This window comes from Lissotriton vulgaris, chromosome 1_1, assembly GCF_964263255.1.
Source record: "Lissotriton vulgaris chromosome 1_1, aLisVul1.2, whole genome shotgun sequence".
NCBI classification, from domain to species: domain Eukaryota; kingdom Metazoa; phylum Chordata; class Amphibia; order Caudata; family Salamandridae; genus Lissotriton; species Lissotriton vulgaris.
Genome location: NC_141685.1, coordinates 932,314,578 through 932,334,150, shown reverse-complemented (window position 1 = coordinate 932,334,150; position 19,573 = coordinate 932,314,578). Strand labels below are relative to the sequence as shown.

Sequence of the window (19,573 nt, the reverse complement as noted above, 5' to 3'; positions counted from 1 at the left end):
CCCTGTGCTGAGGCCCAGATTTATAAAGTTTTGGGTGGCCATTATGCCACTCAAGGGAATGCAGGGTAACGCAAAACTTAGAATTAGATTTATCAAGTCATGCAAGGCCACCATGCATGGCCCTGCGCAGCTTGGTAAATATGGAGCATAGCAAGGCAGCACAAGTTGATGCCGGGAAACAGCATTTACAATGCTGCCATCACATCAAGTAACTATTACAACGCGGTTGTTACAACGACCGTATTGTTAGAACGCGATGCCTTTACATCGCAAGTCATTAGATTGACTTGCCGCAGGGGGCGCTCCAATTTAAGGAATAGTATAATTTACTATTCCAGCACCTTCCCTACTGTTGCACAGGCTGGAGTTGGAATAAAAAACTATACTTTTCCTAAGTCCAGTGCACCTCCTACAGCAAATCGATCTAATGACTTGCAATGTAAAGGTATCGCGTTCTAACAACGCGGTCGTTGTAACGACCACGTTGTAATAAAACGTGATGTTATAGCATGTGATGTAACACGCTATATTCATTGCTGCCTTGTGTTATTCTGTGTGGTGGGGGTGTTACATGGGTGGAGCATAGGTGTTTGCTCTCATCCACCTATGTTTACCACCACTGGTAGACCTGGGAACACATCACAATTGTATGCCTTCCCTCTTGAGATGCAAAGCGGTGCACTGACTGGCCATTGGCAAGGCCCTGCACCCAACCCCAAAGGAAATACAACCAAATCCTCCGCAATGTGAAATATACATGTATTTTGAATCTTAATTTCTCAAAAACTACTGAACAAATTAACACAAATCACAAGAAGCAGGAGTGTCCCATAATGCCTAATCCATTTTAATATACAATATTTCTATGCCTGTGGTACCCGTAGAAGACCCCAGGGCACTACCAAGCATTTATTAATGTTGTGGGGGCTTCAGGGAGTGAAGCAGCCCCCAGCAGCATAAAAAAGCCCTACGTCTCCTAAATCATTAAATTAATGACCCAGGAGAACCTACCATATTTTTTTATAAACACTCCTAGCAGGAATTCTATACTCTGGAGTGCAAGGCTCTCTTGTGGTTAATTGTATGATTGCATGTTGTGGGCTGAAAGATGTTAAAAGAAAGACTCCGAGACAAGTTGGTTTTATTTGAAAAAATCAACTGCAACATGTCTGTGAATGTTTCTTTTAACATTTGTCAGCCCACAAAAAGCAATCGTAAAAACAATGTTAAAAGAAAAACTCACTAACTTTTTTAAAATAAAACTTTAATAAACATTTTTATTGTAATCACTATTATGAAACATTGTATTGTGTAAATTACTGAAATATACAGTCGCCCCTACAATAGGTGGTAGCTCTAATAATAGCATCTCAAAGCGTGCCCTAAGTAAATATGCAAATGTCTTAAGACCTTCTATTGGGCCAGCCACTGAGTCCCTTAATACCGGTGTGAGATCCACTACTCAACGGGTACAACCAACAAGATCATCTGTTAATAAAAACTGGGAAAGGTCTCCACTAACAATTGCACTTGCTGATTGCGTGGAAACCTTTGAAGTCTCCCAGGGCGAACCCCCCCAAGACTAGTTTGCCACTGACAACTCCATCTTCTAATAGTATAATTAGCTGGAACGTCGCAGGCAATGGTCCCTCTAATTATTTTCCTCTGTGTGCGGCAGAGTAAGGTCTCTGTGAGCTGCAGCCAAGGCTCTGTGCGCCAAGAACCTGACCGCGTGTGTAGACCAGGACTTTGAGTGGGATGAAAATACTCGGGGATCTTTCAAGGGGCGTAACCAATGCAATTAAGGGTGTGGCTTAAAAGTAATTAAGCTATAAATATGTGCATCGCATAGTGTGCCACCCTACTGACATTTTGCTGCCTCTGTCAGTACATCAAGATATATAATACAAGTAACATTACACCTACAAGAAGCCAAGACTATTGGCTTTGTCAATGGTTGTTTTTAGCATCAAGTTGTATATAATAATAGGAGGATTCGAACTGACCAATATCAACTCTCTATGTGGGAAATTCCACAAGGTGTGATTCAACTAAATGGAAAATCACAACCAGTAAGGCAGGCAGAAATGTGATTTGGACCTTAAACTAGTTTGTTTTCTTTTATAGGCAAAACAGAAACTCAAAAAGTGGGGGTGTCTGAGAAGCATTCTCCCAGTATTAAACGTAACCCTACAACTAGGCATTCTGGTCCATTTGCCCAGGGCGGCAGAAGTTACGGGGGCTGAAACCCTGTTATTACAGTCTGTTGTCAAGCTGCCTAGTTAAATATGGTACCAATGAGGTATTACCTAGAGAGAAAGAGGAATTCTTTGAACTTAGCTGGTCCCAGAAACCGCAGTGATGAACACGTAGATGGAGGGTAATGGATGTAAAAAGTATCGCTGAGACATCAGGTGTCTGTCTAAAGATGATCCTATACAACCTGGCATAGAGGTAGAAAAAAGGGGGGGGGGAACAAAATGACATGATATAAACCTGCCAAAACGGTAGAGTTAACCTTACACTGGGTGCATCGAGAATATGGGATAATAAGAATATGCTAAGTTACCTTAATATCGGTAAATCTAATTCAGGCTCGAGGGGAGTGCATAGCGATGGACTGTGTTGATTGTTAACACTGCTGAGCTCATCAATGAACATGATGTAATCAGGCAAACAATCTAGGGAGAAACACGGGGCCATAAACTGTTAGAATTGAGGAAAGAACAGCTGATGAAAAAGTGATGTGAGACAGATATTTAATAAATCTACCACGCGGTTGTGTCATAACCTAGAAGGCTCTCTGCAATTGCCTTGCCCATAAAAGATCGAGTGTCAGAGGCCACAGTTCAAGGAGCAGACCCAAATACATACACATGAAAGAACAGTTGTGTACACAATGAATATAAACGTAATGTGCCGGGCCGTGACAAAAGAACAGCCTATTTCTATAAAGTATCTCAACAAAAAATATTTGAGAAAACGGCGCTTCTAATCACGGACTTACCGATAATAATTAAACTCCAGCTCCAGTGTAGCGCCGGCACTTCTTGGAAGTTGTCCGCTTAAATATTAAAAATGTACAACAGAAGCAAAACGGACTTTAAAGCATTGGCATAATCATACCATTTTTGCACGCACAGGGCTAAATCGAGGACAAAGCATACTGCACAAATATCTGCCCTAAAAGCATTTGCACCCGGAATCTGCACGACGTGTGCTTTACACGTCGTGCTTTTGCACTTGCTGCATTTTTAATGGATCACGGCTGGGGCTGATTGTGGGCCATTGTGAAAATATTCCAGTTAATGCGCTGCAATTAACAGGAATATTTTCACAATGGCCACCATCAGCCCCAGCCGCGATCCATTAAAAATGCAGCAAGTGCAAAAGCACGACGTGTAAAGCACAGGTCATGCTTTCAGATTTGCTGCATTTCTTTTCTCATTAGAGCACGGCTGGGTGCCGATTGTGAGCCATTGTGAAAATATTCCTGTTAATTACAGCACATGACGGGCGCTGTGATTAACAGGAATACTTTCACAATGGCCTCAGGCAACCAGTTAAATTGCCGTTTTTTGCCGCTCGCGTTTTAAAAGCGGGCGGCGGCGAGAATGTGTGCGCGCTCCACAAGTAGCACTGCGCGCTCGGTACCTTAAAGGTGCGCGGGAGCGCAGCCGCGCACGTTAGAGGGAACACTGGCCGCAGGTCTGTCTGCCAAAATTAATGATCCCACATGGCAGTCAATTACATTAAATCATTCCATCATCTGCGCCCAAGAAACCTGGGTTAATACAGAACTTCATATAGTAGGATATAAAACCTTTCTACCCCAGCCATTCCTAGCCTCGAGGTAGATACAAGGGGGGCCTCTGTACTTACATCTCAGTTAATACGGGTCCCCTAGATGTTAAATTCATTTCTAACGTTTATTATCAAATCCTGATCACGTCATGGGGACCTTTGCAAAATATGGCTCTGGTAAATCTTTATAACAATATCCCCCCTTCCCAAATTGAGTTTACCCATAACAATCTTTTGAAGGACCTAACCAAAATTGAGGACCAAATGACCAACGATATGGCCCTGGTATGGGTTGGGGATTTTAATTGTTCTCTCTGCTCCCAAGGTTCAGAGGGTATCTGTGGGTTGGGAGAGGATTCCGAAGGGCCTGTGAGCCACTTCTCCCACACAAGGGCTGTGGAGTTATATAACACTATATCAGCCCAATTTACGCTATCATTTATCAATGAGGTGTGTGCCCCTACTAAATCTTTTAGACCAACATTTAACGGGGGGGAAAAATTCTTCTATTGACTTTACACTCCTTTCAACCCGTTATGCAGGTGCGGTATTAAACTGGGAGACCTTGGACACTGTACTCAGTGATCATTACCCTTTAGTTGTGGAATTGAAGATGAGGGACGGTGATTTAAGCCGTAAGAGCAACATTGCTTACAGCTTAACCCCAATACTCGCATCCAAAAATGGGTTCCGCATTAAATGGGATAAGGTCGAACCCACACATTTTTTACAAAAACTTGTTAAAAATAACCAGGAGGATTTTAAAGTCTGCCTTTCAGCAGAAGCCGATGCCCACAGCATTGTTGGTTCATTTAAAAAAATCTCTGTGGGTGTCAAACATTTATTGACCAAAGCCCCTCGTAACCCATCTAAGGGATCCTATGGCTGGTTTAATGGGAACTGTACCAAGGCGCTCGCTGCCCTGAAAAAAGCCCTCCACTCTAGCCCAAAATCCAGAGAAGAGATCCAGCTAGCTAAATGTGTTTATCGGAGAGCCCTAAATAGTAGGAAAAGGAAGTTAAAAACGCAGGCGTGGTCTGATCTTCACGCCGCAGCTGACCGGAATGACAATATTGCCTTCTGGAAGGCCGTTAACGCTCCGTTCCTCCAAGACCACCAGGGTCCCCAAATAGATCAAGCTATTACTGCTCAAGCTGGGTCAAACACTTTGAAGGCCTCTACAATGGAGCTGAACCCTCTAGACTGTCTCCCGATAATTGGGGGGCACTCCTGCCAGATACAGATAGTACCTCCTTCCCATTGGGCATTCAATTTCGCTTGGAAGAAGTGAGTAAGGCAATCCGAGAAAGCCCGGCAGGGAAGGCCCCAGGGCCGGACTGTGTTCCTGTGGACGTTTTCAAAAGTGTTCCAGATCTTTGGGCACCTCTTCTGACCCACGTGCTCAATTCCGTAAACAACATTGGGTTTATCCCTACCTGGGCGGAAGCCATAGTAGTCCCGATTTATAAAAAGGGCGATAGGAATGATCCTGCCTGCTATCGGCCAATTTTATTACTTGATGGCTTAATGAAGATCGCAGGCAGGATCATTCTTAACCGCATGCAGGAGTGGTTGGAGGAACATGAAATCGTGTCCGACCTGCAATATGGGTTCAGGACAGGTAAAGGGACCATCGAGCAGGGACTTAATCTGGCTATAATTACAGCCAAGTACATCCATGCGAAAAGGAGAAACCTGCTCGTTACTTATGTGGATCTAAGTTCCGCATTTGAATGTGTCGACCATGGAACGCTTTGGCAGACATTAGCGGACATCGGCCTGGACAACTAAATACTTACTTTCATCAAGGAAATGTACCATGGGGCTGGTGCCTGTGTGAGATTTGGTAGAAAGGGCCAGTGTTCCGATATGTTTAAAATCCATAGAGGAGTTAGATAGGGGTGCATTCTTGCCCCCCTGCTCTTTACGCTCTATATAAACAAGGTTGGCACAATTTTGAGCGAGGTTTATCATGACTATCCCACAGCAAATGGAACTCCCATCCCCATGCTGCTCTACGGGGACGACGCGGCGATCATGTCCCAGACGAGGGTAGGCCTACAAAAGGCGGAGTCCAAATTCTTGGACTACATGAAAAGTAAGGGCCTACACGTGAATGTTTCTAAAACCTATACAATGCTGTGTGGACCTAAGACCCGAAGATTACCTTGTCCAATAACCTTGGATGGTAGAGCGGTCGAACTCACTGACAGATTCTGTTACCTTGGAGTTCACTTTGAGAGGAAGGGTTCTTGTCAACCTGCTGTGGCTGCTCGGGCTCTAGCTTTCACAAAAGCCACCGGAGCTCTGGTGAACTTTGCTAAGAGATTGGGTGGGAGGCCAGTTAAAGAACTACTCCAGATTTTTAAGGCTAAATGCATTTCTACAGGGACATATGGGGCTGGGCTCTGGGGGATTGAGCAGGTGGAAACCATCCAACGCGTAGAGAATCGTTTCTTACGCTATCTACTGGCAACCCCCAGGAGCACGGCAACATATGTGATACACATGGAAGTAGCTATGCCATATGTCACTGATATTATCAAGCTATCACCAGTATTGTTATGGCACAATGTATGGGTAAATCAAGAGACCCCTCTGAATAGAAAGATCTTAATGGACTGCCTAGCAATGGATGGAGCCACTAATATTAAATGGCTCTCATATGTTAAAGCCTTTCTGGAAGAAACTGGTCTCTCCCAATTTTTTACTAACCTAGAAAGCATGGTAAACATCTCAAGATCTGCCCTTAAAAAACACCTATTGACACACTTGGAAAGCAAAAGAGGGCGGGAAGAGAGGCATAAGAAGACGGTCATGGCACACGATTTGGTCACTCCTAACAAGGGTGTTCAGTTGTACCTCCTGATAGAACAACCCCCCTTCTCTCGTATGCTTCTGACTCGTTTTAGGCTGGAAACCTTTTATAAGTTAATAACTTCCCACAGTGTAATGACTGGTGTAAAGAAAAGCGACTTTGTCCTTGTGACAACGTCTCCTACCAGTCTAATATTCACTGTACTTTCTTTTGTACCTTTTATAGAGTTCTGAGGCAAAAAATCTTGAAAACTCTACTTGTATTCTGGGGTTTGAGGTCATGTAGAGCGGCTTACGACAAACTAAGATCACTAGATAATGAACGTACCATCTTTGTTGTATCCTCCCAACTGAGAGCTGTTATCAGGTACAGAAACACGATGCGAGCCTAAAATGGTGCCCGAATATGTTTTATTCTGTGGGCTTTTACTGGCTCAATCTAAATCATTTTATATGGTCATGATAACAAATCATGAAACTTCTTGTTTTTAATTCTTGTACCTTAATGATGAAATGACAATGTGGCATTTTTATTAACTTTGAAACTGTAAAATTTTAACTGTGACTTTTTATCTGTATGCTTTTATGAACTTGTTTTTACAATTCGAATAAAGCTTTTTAAAAAAAAAAAAAAAATACAGTTGACTAAAAATATTGGTGATTTTTGGTCCCCCACCCTTTAACCTCTTAAGTGCTGCGTCGGGGCGTTGGCCGACGGCAGCACTACCTCCCCAGTGCTGCGCACGACCATTGGACGTCCATTCAGCACTAGTTCCAATGGACAGCGCAGCACTGGGGAGGGATATGTGCGCCGCATCTAAGGTGTTAAAATCTACCCCGAACCCCTCCACTCCCTAAAACTAACAACAACCCCCTCCCCACCCTGAACCTCTCATACTTGTCCTGTTCTTCCGACGCTCCTCTCAACTCTGCCCATCCCGAACACTAGACCGACTTAGCCTGAACCACGCACACGCATGGTTCAGACTAAGTCGTTGTACAAGCAGGTCTTTGTTTGGCTTGCGCGACTCCGGAACTCGTTCTTCCGGAGTCGTTGTTCAGGATGTTTCCCGTTGGCTGCTAGTGAGGGGTTGGATTCAGGGCCTTGCCGCCGGTGTGGGGTTGGCTTTACGTATGGTAAAAAAATATAACTGTGCATTGAAAAAAACCTAGAAATTCACTGAAAAACACAAAGGTTAAAGTGACTTTATATTTAGGAACTGTAAATATATCTTACTTTAAATTTTTTTTAAACCTTAGTAATTCACATAAAAAACAAAGGCTAAAGTAACATTATATTTAGGCGGAACTTTCAGTGACAGCGTAACGTTTTAGAAAAAAAAAATTAATTTCACCATTTATAGTTATCGCTCGTATCTATAACTTATACCCCAAAGTAACTATAACTCGCGCCCTCGCCATGCACTGCTGATTACTTGACCTATTACATCATTCATAACATGTTTGATGATATCATTGATAACATCACTGCAACATCTAAAATGAGATTATTGATGACAACACTGTGCATTGTGGAAGCATGAGTTATAGTTACTTTAGGGCATGAGTTAAAGATACTTGAGATAAATATAATGGATGAATGTCAGGGGTTTTGTTAATTTAAAACAGTATGTTTTAGCTGACATTTTCACCTAACTATAACGGATGGATGGATGCTGTCAAGATTTGCAGGGGAGTTCAGTCCACACTGCTGACATGCCGTTTGACATGAAGGATAATCTTAGTCTTTCATCCTTACAAGGTCAATAAATTAAGCGTCATTAATGTGAGTTACATTAATACATGTTATTAAAATGTCTTCACCTAAAAGTGTTAAGAGTAAAATGCATTTTCCTCTAACTCAATGCATAGTCTCACCTATGAGCTGAATTCCAAAATTCATCTCCAAACAAAGTGAAAAAGAATGCTGGTGCATAGGCAATATTTGTTTTACTGATTAACTTCCAACATAAGTATGAAATAAACATTTCAGCACAGCTATTGGGCACTCTGAAATGGACTAAAGCATAATTGGCAGCCCTACTTTCCTTTATTTCTGCCTTAAAAAAGAAAAACTAAACAAAAATGTTGCCCTATGTCTTCAGTGGGGGTCAGTTATATCCTGGCGCATGATAGATCAGTCCAAAAGAGGGAGCGAGGGCATGTCTGCTAGTATCCTTGGGCAAGACCCTAACCTGTACTTAGAGTTCCCAGTATGCCTGGTGGGATCCATGCACTGTGAAGAGAGCCAATGTAGCTGTAGATGTGCTAAACAGACTCTATGTATAAAGAGCCTGGTCTGCAAACTATTTCTTTAGAGAAAGCAATCTCCAAAAGCAAGTGTTTGTTTTCAGTAATATAAAAGACAAATGGTTCATGGGCATTCTATGTTTTCTCTGTCAGTGCCCACCACAGGCAAAAAATCAGTGGCGGGCATTCCACGCTAAATAGGGAAAAGTGGCTGTCACTATGATCTGGTGGTTCTGTGGTGGGCAGACTGCTTGGTAGAGGGCTAACATGAGTGAAGATAGCTGATGCTCCTCTGATGTTATCACTGAGATCTCTGAATGGGGTGTGGGGGGGGGGGGTTAAGCTGGTTCATCATGGAGTGAGGACTTCTGATTTAAAGCGGTCCTCCTCTCTGCCAAACCCTAAATGAGGCCAATTGTCATTTAGCTCACAAAGAGCCCTGTCACTTTGGCCTTTATCAACTTCTGAAAGCCTCAGAGTAACCTCTAAGCCACACAGACAGTCACTTAAGCATGCAATGTTACAATGTTACAGAAATAGACCTGCCCCTTTTCCTTTGGAAAAAAAAATGTAATCCAAGTTCCCTGCCCCACCCCCCAAATAATTTAACAAGTCTTTAGCAGCAAGGTTATATGAATACATTAAATAGAAATACATCCGGTAGTTAGATCATAATAGAAATTCATCACAAATTCAAAACAAAAAAGCACATTACAAACAGCCTAGCCAAAAAATTACTGTGTACGAAATTAGACACTTGAATCATCCGCGGACCCTGCCCTTTTTTCTTTCCAGTCCCAATCAAGCAGACAATTTCTACTGATTTGTTGATACCCAATTTGAGAGAGACCCCAGATCCTCCTCTATTTTAATTTTGCCTTCTTTCCCTTTGGCTCACAAAAAGTGTTTTTTCCAATTTGTAAACATATAAAACTACAAAAAGCCTAAACACTGTCATTGCAATAAAAAATTAACTCTACCCCCACACCTGTATTTGATTCATCAACACCCACCAACATAATCTGAGGTGACAGGGATATATTCAATTTAAGGACTTCCCCTATGAATATTGCAATTTCTTAGCTCAATGAATTTAGATGGGGGCACAAGCAAAACATATGGACCAGATCTGTACTGGGTTCCAAACACCTAGGACAACACGTCCCAGCCACCCCACTGCATTTAGCTAATTTGGCAGGTGTTATATGTAAATCGAAAATGGTTTTATAATGATGCGTTTGTAGGTTGGATGAGCAAAGAATTGACCCTCCCAGCTCTAACGATGCCAAAAAGCAGGAGTTTTCCATATCTAACCCTCCATTTTACATCATGTTTTTCCTGATCGTCCGAGACCCCCTCCATAACACACCAGTATGTTTGTGATATCGAGTAATTGGTTCCCCTTATTAAAATCTCCATCAGAGGAATCCTGGAGAAACCTGCTAATAGCCCAACCTTTCTCAATGGAAAGTCCCTAAATTGTCAATTTAAAAAAAAAATCTCTGGTCTCGATATTAAATCTGCCCCTAATCTCTTCAAATGATGACATATGATTCCCAGAAAGCAAATCATCCTTCCTGCCGAGGTCATCTTGTTCCCATTTGGCTAAGCAATTGTCATGAAATATTTCGGGCAGTTGACTATTCTGGTGCAATGGAGTGTACCAGCTATACCTGCCTACTCCTAATTTTTTCTGTATTCCTGACCAGTTCTGAATGCTGCCATCAAAATCTTAAAATGTGTCTTTTTATAATAGGTTGGATCAAAAAACCACAACAGACAGCTCTTAGCAGCCGTCTCAATCCGTAGCTCAAATATATAGGGACCATATCCCTCATTCCCCTCTTGTCCTACCTTATTATTGAATAAAGGGTGATAATATTGTAAATCTGCCACTAGATAATACAGTTTAAAATTGGGCAGTGCCCACCCCCCCTATCCCTGGGTAGGCTCAAAAACCTATTTGGCCTCCTGATTTTCCCATATGCCCAGATAAACCCGACCACCACTCTTTTATTTATTTATTTTATTTTATTTAAACTTTTACCGCGCACAGCTACCCACAGTGGGTTTCCCGGCGCTAGGGACAGACTGGAGAAGAAGATATCAGATAGCCAGCATACAGGAACCAACTACTTATGTGAACAACAGCGTTTTCAGTGCTCTGCGAAAACGAAGAAGACTGGTCTCTAATTTAAGGGCAGTGGGCAGGGCATTCCAATATTTGGGACCAAGATAGGAGAAGGAACGTCCCCCCCATCCTTGCCAGCTTAAATCTTGGTATAGAGAAATTGCCAATTTCCGAGGATCGTAAGGTACGTTTGGGCCTGTAAAGTTGCACCAGTTTTTGTAAGTAAGTAGGTGCAATGCCTTGCTTGATCCTAAACATGTAGCATAATGCCTTAAACTTTATGCGGCTGGAGATCTTCAACCAATGAAGATCATGCAAGGCAGATAATGCAGAAGTTCTTCTAGGGACATTCTTCAAGAGTCGCGCCGCTGCATTTTGTACAACCTGCAATACTTTAACAGTGGCTACATCAGCACCCAAATAAAGTATGTTGCCATAGTCCAGGCGAGATGTTATCAATGCCTGGACAACCGTTCTACGGGAAGGAATGGGAAGCATCCATAAGATCTTTTGTAGCCACCTGAGAGTAGAAAAACAGGTTGCTGCGACCTTAGTGGCCTGCTGCTTCATTGTTAACTTGTCGTCAATTTGAACGCCCAAGTTACGTACAGCATGTGTGGGTACAGGAAGTGCACCCATCTCATTTGGCCAATGCTGAGGGCCCCAGAGGTTCTTATTTTTCCCCAGAATGACCACCTCTGTCTTCTCCCCATTCAGTTTGAGACAGTTCCTCTGCATCCAGTCCGCCACAAGAATGAGGCCCGACTTTAGTGCAGAGGGGTTATTTTGATTACTTCAAATCAAGCATTTTTTAACTGGGTTCAAAAATGTTCGGATTCAACCCCCATTATCTGCAGGCGAGCTACTGGGTTGGAGTACTTCACTCGGATTGCCTAAATGAAAGGCTCCCCAATCCACAAGCCTCCATAACTTTCCACAGATACCCCCATGACACCCTCTCAAATGCCTTCTCGGCATCTAACTGGGCGACGCCCATGGGTTCCTCTAAAACATCAGTGGCGTCAGTCAGTGTTATTACATGCTGCACTTGATCCAAAGTCCCACTCCCTGGAATAAACCTGCCTAACCTACTAGCCAAGATCTTAGAGTAGAGTTCAACATCACTGTTTAACAGCATGATCGGTCTATAAGAGCCAGGGTCAGCAGGGTTCCTACCTTTCTTTAAAACGCATTACATTTGCAGTAGCCCAAGAAACTGGGGGATGCTCCCAATTTCTAATGTACCTAAATATCATTAACATTTCCCCGAGAAGCTATGAGATAAAAACTTTATAAAATTCCAGGGGTATAGAATCCGTTTCCACCTCCTTAAAAGACGGGAGGGCCTGGAAGGCTAACTGCATTTCTTCTAGTGAGATATCTGCCCCTAAAATTGACCTCTCTTCTTGAGTAGCATTATTAACCATCATTTGAGCCAAATATTGCTTTAAGTCCTCGGGACATATCATGGTTGAAGCTTTGTACAGTTCATCATAGATAAGGCGGCCTCAACCAACTCTGCCTCTGTTTCACCCAACTTTTGATAAAGTTCTCTAATCTGGTCTTGCAATTGCCTTTGTTTTGCAGACCTAATCCTAAGGGCTTCCACTCTTATGCCAGCTTTAATAGTATCCCAGGCCATCCCCGGTGAGGCATTACCTTTATTAAGATAAGAAAAAAACTGTAATTCACCCCTTTTCATGTGCCTTATATATTCCGGGTCCGGCAAAAGACTCCACTCAAAAAGTCCATCTTCTGGGCACCTGTTCCAATCCCTCAAGAGGAAGCTCCAGAACAATGGGGTTATGGTCCTACATTAGTCTTAGAAAGACCTCTACATGAGCCCCCATAACTAATGTTGATGTCACCAAAAATAGTCCAGTCATGCACATTTACCATAGAGGCCAAATAGTTGGTGTATCCATCATCGGGCGCTTTCAGACTGGCCAAATCTGCCCCTTTTCCAAACATGACAAAGAACAGGTGTTACAGTTAAGTAACATTTTCTTCTCTATAAAGGGACACTGAGTGGAATCAAAGCATATACTTCTGCAAAGACATGGGCAGGCTGAAAAAAAGGAATTAGCACAAATGTTATTGTCCAGGATTCTCCAAAGTTAGCTGTGGTTGCTACCGGTCATATCAGCAATTTATCCACATAAATGTGAAGTTAGTTAGGCTATTCTTTCCAGCAAACAGTGGAGAAAACTTGAATAACTTGGAGAAAGCCAGGAGTCACAGAACTATCCTGCTATCCTGAAAAACACAAATTGTGTAGTAAAAACGTATGTGATTGAACATGAAAGGGGGAATGCATAAACCGTTCCTGAATCAGACCCCCAAGACTGGAGCTAATATTCATAGGGAAAATTCATCTTTAACCTGAAAGTAGCACTAGTATTAATGTTGGAAAAAGGCAAAAAGGAACCCATGCTTAATTCTGCAATCTCTTTTTTGGGTTAAAAACCAATGCGAGTTTTTAGTGGGATACCTGCCAGCAGAATTGTGGTATGATTTACATGAGCTAAGAAACATCTAAGTTCTGTCAGAAATGATGAAATCCTGTGTTGTGTGGCACATGATGACTGCCTGGGATCTTTCCCCATGGAAGCATTGTATCGCTGTATTCATACTCGCTGCAATAAAACCATACAGTATGCACCAGCACCTTGCCCAAAATATAATATGTATGGCTTACTCCACAACATTGTTAAGTAGTTAACACAATCTTTTGACTGCATATGGTACTTAGTCTGTGAGATAGCCCATTAATCCCTGAAAAGGGAAGGTACCCATGACTTATTGTGTGTTTCTCTCCCCATTGGTAGGTGTACCCGGATGAAAGTCATTTCTTTCTCCCAGAGAACCAACTACATCTTCACCAGTCTCTCATCTCCTATTTTGAAGACTGCTTCCGAGACACCCGGATGAAGCATGCTTCTCGTCATGAGGACGAAGACTCGTAGCATCACAGCGACTTCCATTAGTCCACAGACTAACATGAAGACAACTGAGCATGCAATGGCCTACCAGCCTGCTCTTAAACTTGGAAACCCAATGGAAACCCAATGCCTATGAGATGCCTTCAAGCACGCATGGCTCAAACCAGGTCCAACCTTTGGCAGCAGGTGTCAACTGCAATTGACGCTGTATTGGGTGTCTGTCAGCAGCCTCATCGAAACATCGAATGATGCTTGACTGTCTCATGTCACACTGAACTACTCAGGCACAAGCTAGGCAGAGGGTTTCATACCCACAGGGAGCGGACAGTCTACCCTTGCGACTTGTGGTCCTGGATTCTAAGCCACGTCCAGGGGCTCACCTTTTCTAATGGGACATTTTGTCTCCTAGTGGACAAGCAGAGCTTTCCCTCTGCAGCCCTTACTTTTGCATCTTGATTGCTCGTTTTCTGGATTGCACATATTATATAGAATGCCTCATGATATGACTATTTACAAGTGAAGAGCGAGTGGGATGAGATGAGAGGGCACAATTTCAGGCCGAGTTCTCAGTGGAATCAAACACTGGGTGCTGTGAGGGGTGCATGATACATGCTAGAAGCAGCAAGCTTGTAATGCTCTTTTTCCAAGAAGAAACTGTGGGTGAACAGCACCAAATTCACCTCGACATCGATGTTCAGGAAATAATACCTTGTGACTGTGGGTTAATTCACATCCCTGTATAACAACTCCATGTATTGAGGTCATTTTGTCCTTGGCAGGTGATTGATATAATAATTCATTACCATAGAGGCTGCATGCTTGACCTGATTTATGACATCGAATATGGAACTTGATCTGCAATCTGCAAATTTCTTAATCCCTCCTGTGATCCATCAAAGTTGCTTCTAACACTGTGGTGGTGGTTCCCCTCCCCAATGGAGTTGTACTTCAAAGATCCTACATTCCTAGTGGTATAGAGACAATACTCTTTGTGTACCTGGTCCAATGAGCTGTCCATACCCCCTGCCCCCCTTGAAATGTTGGTCTACATCCTACAACAGTACAGAAGTCATGTCGTCCATACAGGGAGCCCCACACCTGTGACTACCTCACCTATAGGGAGGACCTCCCTTTTGTGGGGCAGGCTTTGCTATCCCTTCTGAAGAGCTTCAAAGAGACCATGTAGAGTGCTTCATTTGTAAAGGTTTTGCAGGGGTCCACAAATGTTTTGGGGGAGCTTGTTGCCAGTGCTCCTGAAATCGGGTTTTGCAGAATACCAAGGCTGCTTTGCCTTGATTTCACTCTGTCACTGTTTTTCTCTTACCCTTCTGCTTTTTCTCTTCATCTTCTGCTTTTCCCTCTCTTGTTCTAGTCTATATCTCAAAAATATGTTCTGGCCCCAAACTAACTGTGGGCATCCACCACCTGAAATCATAAGCACAAATTTAAGGAGTTACCCTTGAGCAGCTCAGGGAAGGGTGCAAAGTTGTGAGCGTGGAACTTGGCAGCCGGATTGTGTTCCGGTGCTAGGGAGAGATCAGCATAGTGCCATACCACTGTAGATATGGTGCTTTCCTGCTCTCTCCCTGTCACAAAATGCAGCGGATCAACCTGGTGCTGTGTTGTGAGACAGGTTTGTAAATCTGGGCCCTAGTCTTGAACCACAGTTCGGGCCTCCCAGATCACTCTCCTACATTTTCCTTCTGACAGACCCAGCAGCACCAGGGACTTCTTGCTTTTCACTTTTCCTGTAGTATGGCCACTCCCTGCAGGGCTGCTAGGCTCCGTCCCTCTGTCAGCAGCCAGCCTGGCTTCTAGGTGCATCAGCTCACATGAACAGCTTCTTCCACCAAGACAAAACTTCAGGTGTTGTCACCCTACATCTGGGAAACTAGATGTCCAGCACACTCCCGCTCTGGGTGCACAATACTCTGCAAAGCACTCCCCTCTTTGATGAATGCATACCTGCAAATTGAACAAGTGGGTCAGTGACTCCTACATTTATACAGTCAAAGCAGACAGGAGATGCAGACCCATTGTCTGCACTTTTAGAACTAGTTTGGGGTGTTTTTTCTTTCAAGCGTGCTTCCCTTAGCTCTCTGGATGCAGTCATTGTGTAGATTAATGGTCCTAACAAAAGGGTAGTCACAATGAGCCCCATAGAGGTGTGGGCTCTCTGCACCTTGTTGTCATCAGCACATCAAATAGTGATCAGGAAAAGACAAAAAACTCACCTCACCCACAGGGTCCCTTTTACTTTGAACAACATGGACTTCAGTGGGGCCGTTTAGTCAAACATGTTTCCACAACCACCAGGTCAACAGGATATCATGTTTTCAGTCATGGTCATACATTTAACAAATCAGTGCATTCTGGGAGTTATAGACATGTCTTGCATCATTTCAACAAATTTGATTAACACACATGGTGACTATGTTTTGAAAAAAGAAACCTGAAACAATGGATCCTGCCAACATGGAACAATACGGCATCTTTCTCGTGCCACAATGGCCCTCATCATGGTCAAAGCCCTAGATTTGGGGAACTCCGGTCGCAGTCCTAACCCTTGGTGCCAAGAGATGCAACTACAACTTAACAAGAAACTAATTTGAACACTGTGCAACGTAAAGAAATCTAATATCAGGGAGTTTTTGTGGACACAAAAACACAAGTAGAATTTGGCTTTCTGGACTCTGTGATTCCCTCTCAGATATGCTGGCGATTTAAATAAAATTGCATTTTTGTACATATCACTACAAAGTCTAAAGCAAAATCTTCTGTCACATCTACAGTTCCTGTCTTAGTGCATGTGTTGTTTCTAATACAAGACAATAGATGACACTTTTGTAGAAGTCGTTTTGCATGCCCTTTTATCTCCTGAGGTCCTAAGGTCTGATATACTGCACTGCCGCACACAAACAGCCAAACAAAATTACACAAGGAAATGAAATTAGTGCTGACATTCAGCACAATTATATTTTACCTACTAATTGCACAGGGACCCTAAGACACCCAGTAGATGGGGGATGAAAATAAGAGATTATAGGCAAATATTAACATTTTTACACATGCCAATGTGCCTCACCCATGAGAAAGAATTGCTTTGCAGAGTCCTGAGACATCTCTTTATGTAAGCACCCCTGTTGCTACACTCAGAGAAGAAATTTACATTGATGTATATTTTACATGCCGCATGTTTGTTGATACAATTCCGTAATGCACTTCATCACTTTGTTGCAGGGATTCTGCACATACACAGAACAATGTGCTGGAAAACTTTACCTCAGTGTATAGGGGTGTACCAACCTTCCATATTAGTACCCAAAATCCCTAACCGACTAGCTAAAGTGTCTCATTCGTTCTCCAAATATCACAAAGCTACAAATGATTAGACAACCCAGAACACAACACTCCGGACTCTCTCAGGAATCGCGGGAGCAAGACATACTCTTTTGCTCGCTCGCTCACTCACTCACTCGTACTTGTCCACAATAAGAATATGCAGAGTCATTGAAAATAGTTCAAAATGTTTATTTTAACTATTGTGCTCTACAATACAGTATATGAGACGCTACCAGCAGCAAAATGTATAAACTCAGGAACTCAGCGCAGTTAGCATTGTTACAATTCCATAGAATACAAAGGGAGAAGCCATTATATAAAGAGTGTGGAAAAAAGGGCATTTAGCCTAACTACCCTCCCTTTGACTAGAAGAAGTTTATTTTATATAAAGGAAGATCTCTGGGCTTAGACAGCATACCCCATACCTTAAAGCCTGGATGTAAGGTTTACATCATAGGAAAACCAGAGCTCTTCTCCATGGAACAGCTTTCTCCAAGTGTGTTAAAACAACATGCAACAACGTAATATCAAAACACGAGGCTTCAGTACTACAGCTGTGTGTAGCATGTTTTTTTTGTCCTCATTTGTAGTCAGTCAATGTATATTTGAGAGTTCAGATAAGGAAGCAGAGAAAAGGCAAACAGAGGAAGAGGCCCAAAGTCTATCGGGTTCAGGTTCGCTAGAATGAGGGCTACTGATCACTCCTTTTACAGAGAGCATGTTCTAGACATTTCGGGCCCTCACCTGTCCCAAACCCTAATCCTCATAATTTGCTTCTCCCCCTCCCATTCTCCCTCTCCATTATAACAGGTCCCACAGAATACTCTGCACCAAGACTATCAGTCCAAACCTTTTGAACTTTTCCTGGCCTGTGCGGCTGTACATAATCATAGGACTAAATTAACCATCATATCAACTAATAAAAAGAAAAAAAGGAAGAGTGCCCTATCTCAGAAGGCCTTATTTCTGAAGCATTCAAACATAAGACAAAATATCTACCGACTAGAAAAGAACAACGGAAACGCATTAAGTAAACCATTACTTCTGGCTGTTTGTATCAGTCTTCTGCCCTTATCTAGATTTACAATAGTCGTCCGATATATCCCAAAATCTTTTTTTTTTGTTACACGTATTGCCCTGTCTAATTTAGCAACCCTATGTATCGAGTTAATCCAATCACACTCTAGCGGGGGGATAGGCAAAATCCCCTTGATGCACAGTTCCCTATGTGCCAATAAAATTAACAGAAACACTAAAAAGTTATGAATTTGTGAAATATTAATTGTTATATCTTCGTCTGGAATTACCCCGAAAATTACCTGTGGGAGACTCACCTTGACTTCGGACCCCAGAATACTCGAGATCGTCTCACCTACTTTTTCCCAAAACGATTGTATAGCAGGGCATTGCCAGAACATGTGTGCTTCGTCTGTGTCTACTTCCCCACACTTTTGGCCCTTCACTCTTTTGGAACCAATTTTTGATAATCTTCTCGGGGTCCAATACGCTTTGTGAACAGTAAATAAATGTTTTTTCTTAGTAGTGCAGCTTTAACACTTTGCCATAAAACAGATAGAGATACTTGCCATAAGGTATCCTGATCGTAGCTCGGCAGCTCTTTCATCCAGATAGATTCGGGCCACTGCTGAGAGTCTTCATGAGATTGAATCAGATGCCAATACCATATAGCAATTTCCTTCTGTCCCGCTGGGAGGGTAGCTGCCTTCCATTCAAAGCATTAATTTCCATTTCCAGCTTTTTAAAATGATTTAGCCCAATTTGCTAATTGGAAGTATTTAAATTTAGAAAATCCCCCTTTGTTATATCCTGAAGTTTTTGCCATGAGATCAGTTCGGCATCTTCCAACAGCTCTCCCCACCTTTCTATTCCATTTTCTTGAATAACATTTGCAAGAGAGTCTTGTAAGCATATTGGAGTTCCCGGTGAATTCCATATTGGAGCCAATGTGCTACAGTAAGGGATACATAGTAGAACTCTTATTTGGTGCCAACCCCTACAAGCTGCCACTAAAACTTTTAATTTCACTTTCTTGTAGTATTTTGGGTCGCCGAATTTAAACAAGAAAAACCTAGCTTGGGACTTAAAGGCTGATGTTAAAGCCTGAAATAGTGGTGAAAAAACAGTTGTATCACCCAGTAGTTGCCTGAAGATGTTTAAATGGAATGCCCTCTGGTACTGTACAAGGTCTGGAGACGCAATCCCTCCATTCTCCTTTCTTACTCTGAGCTTTCGCCAAGCTATCCGAGGTCTTTTTTTTGCCCATATA

At 42.7% G+C, this 19,573-nt stretch overlaps 1 protein-coding gene across 1 annotated transcript in view; it reads left to right on the top strand.

Annotated features, from left to right (window-relative positions):
* Positions 1-16,693, top strand: part of LOC147748202 (inactive dipeptidyl peptidase 10-like) — a 508,957-nt gene extending 492,264 nt beyond the window's left edge. Inside the window, exon 26 of the mRNA XM_086959116.1 lies at positions 13,831-16,693. Within this exon, the coding sequence (XP_086815242.1) occupies positions 13,831-13,968 (138 nt within the window). The 3' untranslated portion in view covers positions 13,969-16,693. The remainder of the gene's footprint in view (positions 1-13,830) is intronic.
* The last annotated feature ends 2,880 nt before the right edge of the window (positions 16,694-19,573 follow it).